The sequence below is a fragment of the Ochlerotatus camptorhynchus genome, unplaced genomic scaffold (genome assembly GCF_037179485.1).
Source record: "Ochlerotatus camptorhynchus isolate MF236.1 unplaced genomic scaffold, CSIRO-AGI_Acam_v1.1 ptg000021l, whole genome shotgun sequence".
NCBI lineage: Eukaryota > Metazoa > Arthropoda > Insecta > Diptera > Culicidae > Ochlerotatus > Ochlerotatus camptorhynchus.
Window position 1 is genome coordinate 3,695,580 of NW_027040513.1, and position 20,202 is coordinate 3,715,781.

Sequence of the window (20,202 nt, forward strand, 5' to 3'; positions counted from 1 at the left end):
GAGGTATGGATGCTAACCACTACGCCGGGGTCGCCCCCTAGGAAACCAAAATTAATACTAGTAGTTTGAATTTTATAATTTTATAAAACTCTGGCTGTTTCATGGTACAGTGCACACAGAATAAGTATGTCGGTGTAGTCTGTGATTTTGCTTCGTGAAAAACCGAAAATCGAACATGTAACGAAATTATGAAAGATTTTGAACGTTAATAACTCAGCTGCCCCTGGACTAAATTCAATAATTTTATCACCAATCGATCAGTAATATTTCTTCGCATCGATAGCAATGTTGATTTTCAACAAGAAACTATTGCAAAAACGGGAAATGTCAAGCATTGTCCAAAAGCGTCGAAATAACTAACAAATCTACGAATTACGTACATGCACATGATGCACAATTCTTAACATTGTGAATGTTAAAATAAAAATAGTTTTAGGATCCCAAACTCATATGCTTTCAAGATTTTGTAACTAATAAAAAATGATAGCTCTGATACAGACTGTAAGCATAAATTCTTCGAACACAAATTTAAATAAAAGTCAATGAATTTAGATCAAATGTCCTAATTATAAGACTAAGATAAAATTGCAAGATCCTTCCTAGACAGTCATTTCATAAAAACTCTAGTACATTAATATTAAAAACAAACAAGAATTTTAATAATTTTAATATGTTTGACCTAATCAAAAGTTTCAAAAAAACTCCACAAAATAAATGTGCTTGATAAAAAAAATTTCGACGAAGTTTTGTTCAAAATAAATTTAATGGATTTAAAAAAGTTTTCGGTATCAAAGGCTTGGACAAGTTTTGAATCTCCTGGTCTTCAAAATTCGTCATTCAAGATCTTAGGAAACTTACCTAGATTCTAAAACTCACAGCATTTCTCGAAAGAAAAATTCTTCGAGATAAGAAAGTAAGAAAAACATGCAGATCGAAAGAGCAGTGGGAAGCAGTCAGGGCTGCTCTGCGTTTTCAATTAGCATTTATATTTTTTTACTTTGATTTGTTTTCCGTCGATCTTGTTTTCCGTGCTGAGCGATGGAAGCCAGGGAGGCAGCTCCCACACCTGGACCCTACCTATCGACCCATCAACTCATGTACCGGGGACCAACGGCTTTCCTTTCCTTCCGAAGGAAGGCGCGATCAGAGATGTTATGCCTCAGAACATCCCGGCGGTCTGCTGGCGTGAGAGGTAATTACGCTTACCACTACACCACCAGCGCCGCTAGCATTTGTCTGTTTACCATTTACGTTTACTATTTTCATATCAAATTTTCCTGGAAGGTACGAATTTGGCACCGCACAGTTAGAAGAGTTAATTCCGCACAGATAGAGTAGTCAAGATATCCTCAACAACCGTAAGAGGAACGTGTACTGAAAATATCATAATTTTCGCCCAATTGTTTGCACTGCAGTAATCTTTACCATACTATTATCGTCAATTCCCAGTGTTTCATAGCCAAGATCTACTGCTTGAGAAGATCTGTTCCATAGACATACCTGAAAAAGAAGACGAGAAAGAATTGATGGTTAGTAAAATGAGTATATTCTACAGAACTAAATTTTACACAAGTATAAAAAGCTTTAATTGCCCAATGCAGTTTATCACGTCCTATTCAAAAGCATAACTTCCCAATAAAATCCACCGAAGCGTAGTTGACGCTCCCCATCGTCATTGTTCCGGTGATGATAATCTCATAAAACAGTGCAAAATAATGCAATTATCATAAATCGCTCATATGTGTGCACATGCACAGTCACACACACAAACGCAGACGTGCGTCAAAAACTTTTGCAATATAATTAAAAATGAAAAAAAAACTCTCTTTCAATAAAATTACTAACAAAAACACTAACTTTTCCCACCGATTTGCCCACCTCCGGAAGCAACTGCAGCAACATACGGCGGCGTGCAGAATAATCCAGAATCCACAAAGTCCATCATCCACATTTTTGCCTCGTTTTCCTCTGATACCTTTCCCAAAGTACCGAATGAACCAGCAACAGGAAAGTTTATAATCAGCTTTCTCTCTTCCGCCCGCGGCTCCACCGGTCAGCACTACACTAATTCCACAAACAACAACGCATCATTTCACTCCCGTTTCTCTCTTCTGCGCTCACATCATTATCCCACAAAGAGCAACTTTCCCGGGTGATCACATTTCCATACGGGGCGTTGTAGGTGAGACCTCTTCGCCCGGTTGCTCTCCCTCTTTCCGACCAAAAAACCGCACCAGGGTAGTCAATATTTTTAGCTTTTACCCTGGCCTTCCGCACAGCTCACTGCTGCCATAACATCCACCCACACCCACATCAACAATAAATGCGATTACAAAGCACTCCCCACCGGGATGATGATGATGGCGGTACTAATTTTGATGCACATCCAACGATTATACGACACTCGCGGCAAACGTGATTTTTTTTTTTGCTTCGTCCTTTTTCTATTATTGCTGTTATTTTGTTTTAACGAAAATTTTAGCTCCGAAAAATAAAATAAAAATCACTCCGAGGAACTATTCACAACCGCCGTTCCGCGCACAAATCGCCCGCTGGATGAACTAATAAAGCTCCGTTTATCGCTCTGCTGCACTATTGCACGGCGCGCGCACACACACACAGGCGAGGAAGAACCTTCTACCCGACCTAGGTTTTGGGATTCATTGCCAAAAAATCTGTCCAAAGTTTCACATAAATGCAAAAGCCATACGTAATCGAAGGAACGAAGAACATAAAAACACACATACCTTCATACACAGATAGTATGACATGTGTTCTATTCGAGGGGGATGCCAAAAATTATCGACTATCAGTTATGTACGCGAGTACGCTTTAAGGTACTACTGCGGGTTTTTTGAGGGAGGATGGTGCGCCACGGGGGAAAACGCTACATACACAATATCAACTGAACATGGGTTAAAATTGAACCGTATCTAGCGATATTTTCTGCTGGTCGAATAATAAAAATAAAAAAATAAAACAGCGGTGTGAGAACGGTATGGACACGTCTTTGTGCATTTCGTTGGTGAGCCGTTTTCTTTCAAAGGCTGACTAAAAGTAAATCGGTATGCCCCTCGCGCGCCGCTAGAAACGCCTCTAGTGTTGGGAATCGAAAATCTTTGACAGTGGCTTGGTCACACTTCTATACAGAACAACTGGTGCAAGTTTGCTCAAAGTAGTCGATCGCGTTCAGCAATAACGTCAAATGCAACTCGAAAGAAGAAAAAATATTGTGCACAAACACCTGAAAAATCCGGAGTAGTCCGATTCCAAGCTGACTAAAATGCTTAAGATGCCGAAAACAACAGTTTGTGGAGTGCTCAAAACCTACAAGGAAACCCGGAGTGTGGAAAGGAATCAGCGGACCTACGAAACAACTGGAACCAGGGATCGTCAGCTGCGCAGCAAGGTGATGAGGTGCGTTAAAGGCAACCCCGGTCTTTCGATCCTAGATGTGGCCCGTAGGAACAACACCAACTTTTAAACAGTGCGGAACATCCTTGTCAGGGAAGAATATAACTCGCACAAAGCCAGTAAACATCCGAACCGGCACATGAAGCAGAATTCCGTGGCCAAACAGCGTGCAAGGCTCTTGTACGACCGTGTTTTCACGACACACAAGGACTGCACTTTGATCGATAACGAAACATACGTCAAACTCGATTTTAAGCAGCTTCCCGGTCAAAAGTTTAACAAGTTCGTGTGTGCCGACAAGTTCGCGAAGAACGCCTTGATTTGGCAAGCGATTTGAAGTTGTGGTCTGAAAATGGAACCATTCGTTACATCCTCGACGATGACATCCCAAGTTTACATCGAATAATGCCTGAAAAAGCATGTAAAGGGTGATACGGTCAAAATTTGGTCAATATCAACTTGACGTATTTCTTTCAATTTTGCATTTAAAAAACCTGAACACCCCTCATTTTGAAGGTGTGTGTGTGTAGAATGTTGCTCCTATTTTGATTTTGAAATTCACTCTTCAGTTGTCAAAATGCCGTCCAAGCAAGAAGAGCAGCGTATCAAAATTTTGCTCGCGCATCGCGAAAATCCGAGCTACTCGCACGCAAAGTTGGCAAAATCGCTAAAAGTTGCCAAATCAACCGTTACAAATGTAATTAAAGTGTTTGGGGAACGTTTGTCGACAGCCAGGAAGTCTGGATCGGGGGGAAATCGAAAACCGGAAGCCGCTGAGACGACAAAGAGAGTTGCTGGTAGTTTCAAGCGAAACCCTAACCTCTCTCTCCGAGATGCCGCAAATAAGCTGGGTGTATTGTCTACAACCGTGCATCGAGCCAAAAAACGAGCCGGACTATCGACTCGACTTACAAGAAGGTAGTGACTCCAAATCGCGATGATAAACAAAATACGACGGCCAAAGCGCGATCCCGGAGGCTGTACACGACGATGCTGACGAAGTTTGACTGTGTGGTAATGGACGACGAAACCTACGTCAAAGCCGACTACAAGCAGCTTCCGGGACAGGAGTTTTATTCGGCAAAAGGAAGGGGAAAGGTAGCAGATGTTTTCAAGCACATGAAACTGTCAAAGCTCGCAAAGAAATATCTGGTTTGGCAAGCCATCTGTACCTGTGGCTTGAAAAGCAGCATTTTCATAGCTTCCGGGACTGTCAACCAAGAAATTTACGTGAAAGAGTGTTTGAATAAACGTCTGCTGCCTTTCCTGAAGAAACACGGTTATTCCGTACTGTTTTGGCCGGATTTGGCATCTTGCCATTACGGTAAAAAGGCCATGGAGTGGTACGCCGCCAACAACGTGCAGGTGGTTCCCAAGGACAAGAACCCTCCCAACACGCCAGAGCTCCGCCCAATTGAGAAATACTGGGCTATTGTCAAGCGGAACCTAAAGAAGACCAAAAAAACTGCTAAGGGCGAGCAGCAGTTCAAGGCAAACTGGCTTTCTGCGGCGAAGAAGGTGGACAAGGTGGCTGTACAAAATCTGATGGCAGGGGTCAAGCGTAAGGCCCGGCAATTCGGATTTGGAAAAGTGGAAGCCTAACTGAATATTTTTCCTGAATTTTATACTAATTGAACTTGAAAAAGAAATTTAATTTGATTTTTTAAATAAACGATTTCACCGATTTACACGCGTTTTCCCTTGACCAAATTTTGACCGTATCACCCTTTATTGCCGTTCATCCGCAAGCATATGGGCAAAGTCATGTTTTGGCCCGATTTAGCCATCTGCCACGACTCCAAGGTGGTTCTGGAGTGGTATGCTGCCAACAAGATCGATTTTGTCCCCAAGCTAATGAATCCTCCGAATTGCCCGGAATTTCGACCAATCGTAAAATACTGGACAATTTCAAAGCAGCGACTTCGACGAAGCGGCGGGGCAGTCAAGGACATCCAGCAAATGCGGGCAAAATGGAAGAAATGCGCTGATTCCGTGTCCGTTTCCATTGTGCGGGCGCTGATGGGCTCCATCAAGAGGAAGGTTCGAGATTTCGTTCGAACTGGAGAAATGTAACCATCTAATGCTGTAATTTTGAAGTTTTAAGGGGGGAGTACACTTTGATTTTTCAAAAAAATGCATTTTTTGGCTTAAAATGTTCCTTGGGATATATACTTTAATTTAGAAAAGACTCCAAGTCCGCCGGAATATTGCTTACCGCTTTACGAAGCGATTTCCTAAAACATGTACCGGCGCGCTGAGAGAGAAATTTTATCTTTAAACGCGTTTATCTCGAAACGGGGTTTTTCAAACTGGCGTGGGAAATAACTCTAACTAGTTATCATCAAATTTGGATACCGCCTAGGTTTTCTGTTCAGAATTAAATTCTGCTTAGAAATACGTATCCACATTTTCGATTTTGTCAAAAATGGATTTTTAATCCACGATTTTGTAAGCATTTTTAGGGTGCAAAAATAGACTTTTTTTTTCCTAAGGCCACAAATTTTGAAAAAAAATTAATTTAAAAAAAATCGGAATACGTATTTCTAACCCAAATTTCATTACTAATCAGGATTTTTGTTCGATTTATGTTCCAGGATCACATGGAAAGGAGTATTTTCCCACGCCATTTTCCGACTTCCGCGCGACCTGGTGCACCGGCCACGGAGAGACGACAATCGAGTTCAAAAAAAATACAAATTGTAGTTCGAAGGCTGACTAATAAATGGGTTATAACATATTTGCCCTCCCTGAGTGTTTTATTGCTTAAAAAAATTAACGAAAATGCCTTACTTTTTGGACGTTCAAAGTGTACTACCCCCTTAATAAAATTACTGTAAAGCAACCATCAATGAACTTTTTAAACTTATTGAATCACAAATTACAGGTCTTTTTTTGCGTAAAAATTTACCTTTAGTCGGCCTTTAATTAATAAAAAGTCAGAATTTTTCTAGTTGGCTGCCCTAAGCACTGTTCACTTTATCAAACGGTCACCCAAAAAAGCCCGTAGCTTTTTAATTTTATGTTGTATCCGTATTGTTTATTCTAGGTATGTGAAGATTGTAATCGAAACGAATTTATGCAATGCTTAACTTATTGATTGACAATTTGATAAAATAAGAATTACCGTCGTTACAAAAAAAGCATTAACAAAACACTAAAAAGATTTACATTCTATGAGTTTGGAATATGTTATAAATGGCATTTTAGAGCAAACGTAACATAAAATATTGTAAAAATTATGTGCTACTGTGTAGTGGTAAACGTGATTGCCGCTCACTCCAGCAGGCCTGGGTTCAATCCCAGTCGGCCCCGCCGGGATGTGCTGAGGCATAACATCTCTGATCACGCCTTCCTTCGGGGAGTAAAGCCGTTGGCCCCCGGTTCATGAGTTCATGGGTCGAAATGTAAGGTCCAGGTGTGGGAGCTGCCTCCCTGGCTTCGGTAGCATTGGTGCTCAGCACGGAAAACAAAATCGACGGGAAAAAATGTGATATGTTGCTTGGAAATTGAGCTACATGCCGAAGAAAGCATCCAGCTAAGTAGTCATACAAAAAAGATCTTATTGAAAGTGTGTGTCCGTTTTATAAAGTGAACAGTTTTTTTGAACTTGAAAATCCAAGCAACTCAAATTTACAAAACAGCATTCATTTGTGCCAAGAAAGCTTCACAACTGGATCTCGAATGATGAGCTCCGTTGTCGATGTCTTCAGAAGTCTATGAGTGGGTTCGTTTTTCACTCGGTTTTCATTCCGCTTCGCACGATTCGTTTCATTCGTTCGCCCAATTGGTGGTGTAATAACGTTTGTTTCGTTCAGCGTTTGTAATTTAAGTATGTTACGAAAAGTTATGAATGTTATTCAACTGAATGTTGAGATAATTTATTGATTATCATATTATCACACTGTATACCACGAATAAGCAGCCTGTCGGTGAGTTTTTGCCCGTTTTCAAGTAAGGAGTTATCATAAAAATACAAAACGCAAGCTGACACATTTTTATGTAACATTTTTTAACTGAGAAAAACTTCGATATCTTCTTGGGAACGGTTAAGGAAATATAGTTTTCTTGATATTATCAAATGAATTTCCTACACCTTGGCTTATGTTCTCAGTGCTCTAGAAATTTTTGGAATGTTCAATGTTTAGAACATTTCTGAAGTATGTAATCAAAACATTAAAAAAATCTCTGAAATTTTATTGAATCTCCCGAAGGTCTCTGAAGATTTAGAACACTTCTGAAGTTCCCAAAACGTATCTGAAACTTCTCAAGCATTCCTGATTCAGGAAAAGAACTTCAGAAGTCTCCAAACACTTTTTAGAACATCCACGATCATCTCTGAAGATCCCTGCCACACCCTTAAGCTCCCCAGACTCGAGCTATTAGAAAATCTATATAACTTCTTGTAAAGTGTTCGAACTTATATGAAAATCACCAGAAGATCGCCACCTTAGAAGATCTTTCAGAAATTCTGAGGGCTTCAGAGAAATTTAGCTCCCAAGCGTGGGACTTTCAGATAAGCTCAGAAAAACATAGTAACCACAAAGAAGTTCACGGGATCTTCAGGCAAGGCTAAAAAAGCGAAGTCGATGTAAAGGGTGTATTCGATAGAAATGGGACAGACACATATTTACTCACCAAAAACCGATTATCGGATTTTCTTAAAATTTGCAGGGAACGAAAAACTACTAATGAGTTATGACTTACCAAATTTGTTTTATTCAATTTTGTCTCCCATACCCAATGCCCACACTTTCCTTTTCACTCCACCCATCAATCTTTCGTGCATCCGATTTTTCCAGTGTTTTTGTTGTTTTTACCCAATTTTTTTTTTTAAACTCCCGTTCTGTTTTAATAGTTTTGGGATGTTTGTAAAGTTCCGTCTTCATGATTGCTGGGTTCAATTCCCGGTCCGGTCTAGGAATTTTTCGGGTTGGAAAATGTCTCGACTTCCCTGGGCATAGAGTATGATTGTACTGGTCACACAATTATATCTACTAATGCAGAAATGGTACAGGCATCGAAAGCTCTCAATTAAATACTGTGAAAGTGCATCTAGAACACTAAGTTGAGAGCACGCAATAAGCTAATATGCGATATGCAATAAGCTTGAAATGCGAAGAAGAAGAAGAAGAAGAAGAAGAAGAAGAAGAAGAAGAAGTGGTCCTACAGCAGGACCCGAGCAGGAACCGATAGCTAATCGATAACAAATGAATATCTTAATGTGGTATAATACCAGATTTTGGTATGCTTTTGGTATAAAACCTTGTTTTGATATTATTCAGTTATCGAAATATGTTGTTAAATATCAAATGAATACCAAAATAATCTTTCAGTTTTTAGACAATAACACCTAAAAGAGCTATTGAATTGGTATTAGAAGACCTTCAAAATAACAAACTATGGTATTATGGCATCTAAAAAGCGTATGTTAACCGTTTGTTATTGTAATAACTAAATTATTTATTAGTTCGTTATTCGTAGAATATTTTTGATGCATTATTTTTGGTATTTGACCTCTTATGTCAGGCTCCTCAATACCATATTCAGGTTGCCAGGTATGCCATTTTCATACCTGAATTCATAGTATTCATAGTTTAGTTTTTCCTGCTCGGGAAGGGAAACTTCTTATGCATAGAGTAGGGTGGAAGAGCCAGTAATGGAGGAAATCAGGCATTTTATTTATTAAAAAAATAATGAACGTTATCCAAAACAATGCTGCCGCAATTAAATTGGTTTTATGAGGGTTCTGTAGACCATGATTTAGACTTGTAGAATGCTATAAAACTGTGATAAAACCTGCAATGTTACTTGGGTTCCTTACGGAGACGAACCAGCGTCTGGCTGAAAATCTCCTTAATAAAGAGAACCAACCAACCAAAAGCTTTCCATCTCATGTTTCCTGGAAACATACATATTACATTGCGATTGACTTGCATACATTTTTAGAAAACTCGTCCTAAATTAATAGAAACACTGTTACAGTAGTTGTGCTAATTTCTAACTTTGGTTCCTACAATAGTGGAAAGCATTGGTTTCTAAAAGATTCAACTATTACATGTAGGAACACTACCTATAGTGGCGGTAGGGTACCTATAATAGTTGAATCCTTTCATTTTGCAGCGTTTGGTGGGGCAATGGGAGCGCAAGTCAATCCAAAGCCGAGGATAAAGGACGGGTAATGGCTGAATAGTCTATGCGGACCACTTGAACGCCATGGGAAAAGGAAGGGATTGAAGAGGCCGGTTATTGGGGGGTTTTGAGGAAATGACACATAGTGATGCTAAATGTAAAGAAACCGAAAATCCATCTCCCACTGATTCATCCTTTCACATATATACCAAATCGATATTTTAAAGCAATAATCAAAATAAACAGACAATACATGAAAAGACTAATTGCCAGCTGTTTTAAGGCTAGTTGCCTCCCTAAGCGGACCGTCCGCATCCTAACTCTTCTGTTAATCCACTTAATGCTACTAGGCTGTCTAATTTTTTTTATTTAAGTTCGTTTGATGATTATGATATCTCTAGTCTAATTTAATAAATAATTGAAATCTCTAATCTACCTACAATGCTTTATTAAGTACCTGCACTTGTGAATGTAATCTAAAATTTAACGTGTTTCAAGTTGTTTTTGACTTTGACCTATATTTAATATATATTAGTTCGTCCCAGGTGACACCTTCAAGTGACTAAAATGCTTCACTTTGAAGTTAGTTTCCTAGCTGATTTTTTTAATTACATAGGGTACATGCTTCAACTACGCTCACACGTTTCCACTATGTCGCACCTCAAAAATACGTATGGTTATGTCACAATAGAAGCACGCCACAGTGGAAATCCCGAGCCATAGTTCAAACACTTATCCCAAATCAAAATGAAGCACATACATATAAGATTAGTTGCAATACCATGTACAAAAATGGTGTTTAACATTGTTCCCTGAGTAATACCTCAACGAAAACAACAATGAAAGCTTGTCACGCAAGTAGAAGGAGCACTGTTGGGCACTTTCTGAAATATTTCAATAGTATAATTCCCTTGCAAACCCAAATAAATCTTTCTGCGTAAAAATAAATAAAATAAGAGTGATTTGCGGCAAAATCCGCCAGTATCGCACCCAACGTCAGTGCCTATACGTAAGCGTACTACGACGCGGCTTTCAACTAAAGGAGTAACAAGTGTGATACTATCACTTCAGGCTAGAACTTTGGTTCTCTTATGCAATGGTTCATCAGAGAGGGGAAGCTCAGTAAACCTCATCGCAAGCTCATGACGCTATTCTGTCACGGCATGAGCCAACGATGCCGGATCTGAACCAACCGTCTCCAACGCTCCACTATGAAGCATAAGATTAGGCCCGCCCACCAACGTCCAGGTTAAAAAACTAGCCAAGGGGAGGGACCTATAATAGTTGAATCCTTTGGGATCAAACTGCGTTTACGTGCAAAGGAGTCAAAATGTTTAGGAAACTTAATTGGTTTCAACAAATTTGAATATGCAAATATGCAAATCTACTTTATTTTGGGAGATTTACCGATGAAAAATAAATTTATCTAGTTTTTCGATATTATTCTGGCATAACCAAAACGCAACTATAATAACCCTTCTATTACTGAAACACCTACCCTACACGAAACGAAAATCAATTATTTAATTCATGTGTTTCACTTATACATTTTTGCCAAAGCATCAACCTTATACATTCCATAAAACAAACCACATAGGTCCTATTAGAATGCATAAAAGGTATGTGTGACCGCTTATACATTTCATTTGACACATGATCTTTATTAACTTTTTGCAAGGCGTCTGCTTATTAGTTGACTTATACATTTTATGAATAATCAGTAATGGAAATTTGCCAAAAGGTATAAGGAGATTTCTATCCGTGTACCTATCATGAACAAACGAACTCAAAGTTTAAAGCAGGCATAGATAAATAACGCAATAAGCCATGAAGTAGAATAATTAGCAATAGTGTTGGATGGGAAAACACCGGATCTGTGCCAGCACTTTCCACACCTCATAAAATGTAGGTATTTGTGTACTCTTCGTGCACCAAGTCACCACGGTTCTTATCAGTTCCGATGTGCCTCGCCCGTCTAAATTCAGATAACTGTATGATTTTCGCTTTCAAGTGTTATATTTAACCCAACACGTATGTGCTATTAGGGTCTGTCTATAACCACATCGACTGCTTTTTTAGGCCTTCAGGCCCGTCTAATTTTTTGCAGTAACTGATTTATAAAAATGTTTGAATTCTAGTAGCACAGGCAGACACTCAGCATACCCGGCTCTTCGTAGTCTATGGACATCCCCTTGCAGTGAGTCATATGTACATTTTGATTGGATAACCTACATTTTGGGAACACGAACAAAAAAAAATAGTCAACTTGATTGCAAATACTTTTACTTACACCATTACATACACAATCGTACAGCGCGTCGCGACGTAAATATGTAGTCTTCGATTTCTTATCTCGCCGTACGTTCGTTACTCATCTATGCGAGTGGATCTTTCATGATAACAAGCAACAACCTTCTTCCGAATGAACCCCATCCCAGGAAGCAGAAAATCACAAAGTCCCCAGGCTTAACATCAGAAGGAGGTAACAACCAACCTCAAAAGCGACGGAGGCGGTGGCCAAATAAAAATGACAGCCTTAGGTCGTTGTAAAACCTTCCCGAAAAAAAGCGATGCAGGGAAGCAGAAATCATAAATTTATACCCAGTTTTTCACGTTTTTTTTTGTCCCCTCCACCGTTAGAGAGGGAAGGTTCACGGAAGACGCAAAATCCGCCGCCATAAAAAGATGTATGGAAATCGTTTCCCGGCCGACGACGACGACGACGACGACGAGGACGAGAACGATGACTATAAAAACGATAAAGTGGCATACGAATAAAACTTACATTTTTCAAATCCTCGCAAAGGAAGAAGAAGAGCGTTGTCTGCGAAGGAAAATGTACAGTGAAGGTCACGTCATTAGCACTTCATTTGATTGAATTATTCCACCGTCAACAATCTTTCAAAATCGCAATTCAATAAAGGCATTAGCAAATTCCGACTTTTTTTTAATAGGAAAAATTTAGGAGAGTATTTTTTAAAACATAAAATTTACTCGACCACCACAGTAGGACCCCTAATAATGCCTAGCGCAGGAGATTCATGGAAATTCTCTAAACCGCAAACTGAGTGAGCTTTGAGCTTTTAATGCCGTGTCAGGTTACGAGCGTTGCCGGTTTGAACGCATGCGAGCGAAATGGTTCCCGCCTTTTATTATTACTATATGAAAAGACGATTATGACGATTTGAATTAGGAAATTACACTGAAGCCTTATCGCAACCGCTGCATAATGGCACTTGTAATCCGGGGATACACTTCGCGGGCAGCATCTGGTAGGCTCAGGAAATCTCTATGATCGAATCTTTCATGTTGAATCATCCTAACACTGGAGCTTCTGTGCAGCTGCCTCGCCAGCTTCCGGACGTCCTTGGGATGCACCACTCTATCGGCTCCGCCGACGTGTAGGGTAACGGGAGCAGTCACTCGCCAAAGTGAATAAGGCGGAGGATTATCCCCGCCGTAGCGCTTCTGATTATCCCAGAAACCGTAATCGTACTGGTGAAAGCGGCCCGTAACCAACAGCTGTTGAAAGTGTTCCAGCTGTTTTGGCGAATTTTCATACGGCTCATCACTACCCGTAACAAGCTTCTGAAGACTCCAAGGAAGGAGCAATCGAAGCCTATATAGCAGAGTAGCCAGTCCTCTGACGTGACTATTGCCGAGAAACGTGGCTGGGGCAATCAGGTTTAGGGATGCGACCTTGGCATTGTACGAAGGTCGTTCCGAAAGCAACGTCAGAGCAGCTGTCGATCCTTCGGAATAGGCGACCAAATGGAGCTTATTCCGTTTCGATCTCGCCAAGGCAGTATCGATCATGGCAGCCAGGTCGTAGTAGCCAATCTCGTGAAAGCTAAAGTCCCAGAATTCGGTAGAATCCTTATTGAGATAGGTATGACCGGCCGATTCTAGAGATGCTCGTGAATTTCCCAGCCAAACTTCCATGCCGGCGGACAGGAGCTGCTTCGGGAGGTTTTGGTTTATTTTCAACCAATCGGCGGACGATTGACGGATGCCGTGCTGTAGCAAGACGAGTCCACGGGACGAACTTTTTGGCATCATTCGATACATGACCAGTTGGTAGCCATCTTCGGTGAGGGCTGTATATTTCTCGGGTTGCATCCCATATTGGGCAGCTTTGGTCACCTGAAAAAATTGGGGGAAGCTTAAAGCTTCATGCTCATTTCCGAAGAGTTGATCGGGTACTCACGGTACGGCTTCCAACTGGTTTCGAGGATCTTCTTGCTGATACTGCTATAATCGCCAGCATCGCAAGCACCAACCGCAACGAACAGTAGTAGCACTTTCCTAAACGAATCATTTCCGACAACTGATCGCATTCGGGAGAATGAATTTCGATCATAATCGAAATATTGATTACGCTGTGAGAGGACTATCGACCGGGAACAGGAGACCGGTTTCTAAGATAGACATTATTGAGCTCCTAACAGACAGACGGGATAGTCAGTGCATTCTCTTGGGAATCACTTTCCAATGTGTAATGCCTGACAGAATGTTGTCAAGATCGGTTTGAGACGATCTGGTTTGTCTTCTCATTTCTTCTGTGCAAACACTGTTTTCTCAGCCAAGCGTGTGATCGCATTGACATTGGATGATTTTCAAATAGACAGCCTTTGTTAAGAGACCGAGATTATATGAGTATGTCCATACATGTTGCGGTAAGGATTATTTTATTATGGAGTATTTATGAAGATTCTTAATGTGGTCGAAAGTATGTAATGCGATCGGTGGTACAGGTTTTTCTTTAGTGGAGCGAGTTTATTTTTAAATCCATAGGCAAATGAAGAGTGAGAGAATGAGTATGAGTCAGAATAAAAATTACATTTTTAAACAACCATAAACATGAACGAGGCAGGTTGCGAAGACATGACCTTCTGCTCGGTGAACTCAGAAAAAAACATGGACATATTTAGCTAGTAATCACCATCATGTTAGAATAAGTATATAATTAACTTTAACTTGTCTTAAAAAAATGGACGAAAGGACATTTGACCGACTGGATATTTCATTTTATATATTACTTCTCGCCATAAAAAAAAATGGTGCCCCCGCAGCAAAATGTGTCAAATCTTAAAAAAAAAATTAATGATCAATGCAAAGTAAATCTTATCAATGTATTTCTAACTTTGGCAAAAACATTACGCCCCAAGTAACATTTTACGTTTTATGAAATACTACAAGGCTGCTATAAAACAACATTCATAAAACCCTGGTCAAGACGGCTTTGCCTTTATTACATCCACCAACACCTCATTAAGACTAGAATCTGTCTAGTTGGCCCACCCCGAAGAAGGTTTTGAAGGGCATAATTTCGAGGTACTTCAAGATTGATTTGCTGCAAAAAGGTTATACGGCGAAAGCATTGAAAATTATTTGAAATCCTTATCAAAACTACAATAAAAGCCATTTGGCATCAATACTTGTGCCATTTGTCTTTGACGCTTGCTAACCGCACTGAAAATAAAGCATCAATCAAGATAAAAAGGGATACATAAATGTCATCAGATCTTGCCAAATTCATTTTTCGAAAATTAATCTTTCAATTTTTTTTTTTTAATTTCCTCATCTAATGTGAAAGAATTACCAAAATTATCAAAGCAGTTCTTATTTTGTGGTCTATTTTTAGGTGATAGATTAAATCTAATATGAAAAGCGCTTCGAAAGATCGAACCACCTTCGGAAATCGAAATCGTACTTATTATTTTTAATTTAGGAAACAACGTATAGCAATGTTTTATATCAAGCATTGCGTCCAGCCGAGATAATGTAATGGTTTCCAGAATCTCTATTACTGCTCATTGATGAATTTATGAGATTAAAGTTATTTTCATGGAAAAACATCTTGAAAAACGAAGGTAGTAGAAAAAAACAAATGTAATTGCAATATGGCGGTGGCATAAAAATTGATTTTCCATAGGCCAATTGTGAAAAAGCTATTTTGCTTTCATGAAATCGCTAACAAATACAAAACGTTTAAATTTGGCTTTAATAAAGATAATTTGCAGGCTGAATTGTATTTATCTGAGGCCATTTTGCTTGATCCTATTCCATTTAGTTTTATGACGGCATTAATGGTGCCTGGAAAAAGTTAAACGTCAAAATTTGTTTACATTTGCGATCATTGCACAGAGCTTCTACTCCTGCGTTGGATCAACAAGTTGCGTGGCATCCTCGATCCATTGGAAGCAGTTAATCAGGAAGTGTATCTGCATATCTTGGAACAGGTGGAAGCTCAATCGTTCCCACAAAGTTTCCCTTCTCTCCGATGATCCGAGGAAATTAATGTGCGCTTGCTTGAATTTTTGGAACAATTGACCCTTTCACCGAATGAAGCTACTGCTATAGTCCGGAAGGCAGTCAGTTTCCAGTTTGGAACTGATACATGCTTTCTGGAGAAGGTTGGTCTGTGTTTATTATGTCGCAAACGCCATTGACAATATTTTGGGTATTCCCATCAATTTTAAGCGTCTAATTTGACGGCTTCCAGTGCTTCGTGAACTGCATTCACTCACTCTTTTCCGTCGGTTGTTCTGTCATTCACAGCAAAAAAATAATTTTGATATCACGTCAAAGCGGATGCACTACAATCATATCGAAAATATGGTGTAATATTACTTGCTAAAAAGGACAAAATTATCATTAATACAATGCATGAACTGACATTACGGTGCTTTTACTGCATTTGTTTATTTATGTGGTCATAAAAATTACATGAAATTTTCGACATGATTGTAGTGCATCCACTTTGATGTGATATCAAAATTATTTTTTTGCTGTGTTGTTGACAGGTTCATTCAGAACTGCTGGGTTTCCCAGGAAATTCTGGAATTGGAGTCCTTTTCCTTTCCGTCGACAGCATCGCTACAATTATTCCTTCTACTATCGCTAATATTATTATTCGACTATCCTTTGTCATTGCCTTGTGATACTTTGTTTAAAAGGTCCAATCGAAATATTTTTCTCTGTCTCTAGGCGGAACCATATTTTTAGTTTAATTTGTAAACAGTAGGGAGTTTTGTGATATACAATATATACTTTTTGTTCCCGTTTGAAACCCGGTTTTATAATTGCATTTATAATGATAAAATACCTTTATGGAGTATTTTGTCGTGGCATAAAAAAATACCGAGCATGATTGACTAACTTAACAGTTTTATACAGGGATAGAGTGCTGCTTTAAATTAATTTTTAAAACCAGACCCGTTTTGACTTTATCGTCAGAAAAGGTTTTGAAAAATGCTGAAATACTGATCAAGCATGTGTTGCACTTTTAAATGCTGTATTTAAACTAAAAAGATTGCTTGTTGCCATTATAAAACAACAATAAATCAGTGTGAAAGCCAAAAGGCTGCTAAATTGTTACTTGGGCATTAAACTTCATACACCTATAAATAAAATTTTATTTAATTGTTCAGCTATTTTCAAAAGATTTTATTCCAAGAAAAAATAATCAAAGGACTATTTTGCTATTTTGATGTAAGTTATACGAATACTTTCTAAAAATTTGGAAAGGAAAAGTTGTCTACAATTAGTTAAGAAAAAGCAACATTTTCATGTAGAGTTCTATAAAGGATGAAGATCATGATTACATAACGATTTTTTAAACGCAATGTTGTATTAAATGCTAAGGAGGAAAAGTTCACTATAAAGGGTGATACGGTCAAAATTTGGTCAATATCAACTTGATGTATTTCTTTCAATTTTGCATTTAAAAAACCTGAACACCCCTCATTTTGAAGGTGTGTGTGTGTAGAATGTTGCTCCTATTTTGATTTTGGAATTCACTCTTCAGTTGTCAAAATGCCGTCCAAGCAAGAAGAGCAGCGTATCAAAATTTTGCTCGCGCATCGCGAAAATCCGAGCTACTCGCACGCAAAGTTGGCAAAATCGCTAAAAGTTGCCAAATCAACCGTTACAAATGTAATTAAAGTGTTTGGGGAACGTTTGTCGACAGCCAGGAAGTCTGGATCGGGGGGAAATCGAAAACCGGAAGCCGCTGAGACGACAAAGAGAGTTGCCGGTAGTTTCAAGCGAAACCCTAACTTCTCTCTCCGAGATGCCGCAAATAAGCTGGGTGTATCGTCTACAACCGTGCATCGAGCCAAAAAACGAGCCGGACTATCGACTTACAAGAAGGTAGTGACTCCAAATCGCGATGATAAACAAAATACGACGGCCAAAGCGCGATCCCGGAGGCTGTACACGACGATGCTGACGAAGTTTGACTGCGTGGTAATGGACGACGAAACCTACGTCAAAGCCGACTACAAGCAGCTTCCGGGACAGGAGTTTTATACGGCAAAAGGAAGGGGAAAGGTAGCAGATGTTTTCAAGCACATGAAACTGTCAAAGTTCGCAAAGAAATATCTGGTTTTACAAGCCATCTGTACCTGTGGCTTGAAAAGTAGCATTTTCATAGCTTCCGGGACTATCAACCAAGAAATTTACGTGAAAGAGTGTTTGAATAAACGTCTGCTGCCTTTCCTGAAGAAACACGGTTGTTCCGTACTGTTTTGGCCGGATTTGGCATCTTGCCATTACGGTAAAAAGGCCATGGAGTGGTACGCCGCCAACAACGTGCAGGTGGTTCCCAAGGACAAGAACCCTCCCAACACGCCAGAGCTTCGCCCAATTGAGAAATACTGGGCTATTGTCAAGCGGAACCTAAAGAAGACCAAAAAACTGCTAAGGGCGAGCAGCAGTTCAAGGCAAACTGGCTTTCTGCGGCGAAGAAGGTGGACAAGGTAGCCTAACTGAATATTTTTCCTGAATTTTATATTAATTGAACTTGAAAAAGAAATTTAATTTGATTTTTTAAATAAACGATTTCACCGATATACACGCGTTTTCCCTTGACCAAATTTTGACCGTATCACCCTTTATTTCAAGAAATTCATCAAGGGAACATTCGTGAAGTTTGCAATTACTGGTTATGGAACAGAATCACCTTGACCATTGATAGATTAACGCATGAAACTACGTCCTGTGGATGTGGCCCTCGTGGTAATATCTGCTTTAACAGTAATTCGTCTTATTTGTATGACTTCTAGAGCCCCAATAACTTCCGGAAGCTCCAAAAACAATGGAAGACCCTGGTGTTATCGGAAATTCAGAAACCCACACACTTAGTTTTTTTCTACCGAGCTCGGCTGTTCAAATCTCGGCAAAAATAGTTTTACTGAGATCTCAGAAAACATTTCATTTGTTTGCTGAGATTCAGCTAAGCATTATCCGAGACTCAGCAATCAAATGTTACTTTTGCTTAGATCTCAGTGAAACTTTTTTTGCCGAGATTTGCACAGCCGAGCTCGGTAGAAAAAACTAAATATGTACAAATCTAAGTAACTTCAAAATATTGAGAGTTAGTAAAATCTCCAGAAAAATTTGCATCAGAATTCCAGAGCCCCAAAAACTTCTGGAACTAATGAATTTGAAACATTCAAAACTCTTTCTTCTTATTCTGAGATTTTGAATTTTTGATAGTTACGAAGGCCCTTAAGCTCCGGAAGATTCCACAGTATCTAGAATTTTCAAAGTTTATGATGTTCCGGAACTCCTAGAAATTCAGGAGTTACAAGAGTTTCCAGTGTACCGGGATATTGTCCAGTTTGCAGGGTCTGGAATTATCTGGGTTAATTGAAGATCAACAAGTGTCTTGAATTTAACCATAAACTGATCCTCCGGATGATTTGTTACGTCAATAATAGCAGCAAATTAAAAAAAAAATACCCTAGAGCTCAGAGATGATGATGATGGTCTAACCTCTTATCCTCTTATGGTTTGAGCTGGGCGATTTATCTTTAAGACACTCTAAGCGTGTGTCTTAAAGATAAATTACCCAGCCAATAACTAATTTTACACGTGACGAAAACCATCTTTGACATAAAGGATGAGATGTTAACAACATGTACTGTAAAATTAAGTGCTCCGGGGACCGCCCGAGCGTTGAATTTTACATCAATACCACTCAGGCCAAGTCAAGAGCTTAAATGTCATCCCCGGACAAGCGATCCAGATTGACAATAAAAAAAGTGCTCCGAAACAGACAAGTTCGTTACTAGATGAAAAGTACGTTTGATTTAGCTAAAATTTTGCGTCTGCTATAACTCAATTTTATGTCAACATTACCCGAGCAGGAGAAAATAACTTATGAATGCCAAATTCATGTATGATAATAGCATATCTGGCAACCTGAATATGGTATTGAGGAGCCTGGCATAAGAGGTAAAATACCAAAAATAATACATCAAAAAAGTTCTTCGAATAACGAACTAATAAATAATTTAGTTATCACAATAACTGACGGATAACAGACGCTTTTTTGATGCCAGAATACCATAATTTGTTATTTATAAGGTCTTCTAATACTAATCCAATAACTCTTTCAGGTCTTTAGGTTTTGTTATTTTGGTATTTATTTAAATTTAATTAAATAGTTCGATAACAGAATAATATTACAGCATGTCTTTATACCACAAGCATACCAAAATGAGGTATCATACCACATTAAGATATTCTTATGTTATCGGTTAGTGTTCATATGTCATACCTGCTAGGGTAACGCTCGTATATATTAGTCTTAGAGCACCTAAATTGACATGAATTGTTCTAAGTGTGTAATTAGGTATAACATCTTAACCA

General features: G+C 39.1%; 2 protein-coding genes across 4 annotated transcripts in view; both read right to left on the reverse strand.

Moving 5' to 3' along the window:
• Positions 1-20,202, reverse strand: part of aPKC (protein kinase C iota type) — a 499,255-nt gene that overhangs the window by 208,581 nt on the left and 270,472 nt on the right. The gene's annotated exons all lie outside the window — the stretch shown is intronic.
• Positions 12,754-13,903, reverse strand: LOC135703373 (lipase 1-like). The gene is made up of 2 exons (XM_065224570.1): positions 13,793-13,903; positions 12,754-13,719 (listed from the first exon to the last, which is right to left on the reverse strand). Exons 1-2 carry the CDS (start codon positions 13,901-13,903, stop codon positions 12,754-12,756), a joined length of 1,077 nt encoding a protein of 358 aa, XP_065080642.1.

What these genes read in the sequence shown, in the direction of transcription:
- LOC135703373 (XM_065224570.1), bottom strand. Translation starts at nt 13,903, where the DNA reads ATGATCGAAATTCATTCTCCCGAATGCGATCAGTTGTCGGAAATGATT. An exon ending in CGATGCTGGCGATTATAGCA is followed by an intron (nt 13,720 to 13,792) that starts GTATCAGCAAGA and finishes TTCGGAAATGAG; the next exon opens with CATGAAGCTTTAAGCTTCCC.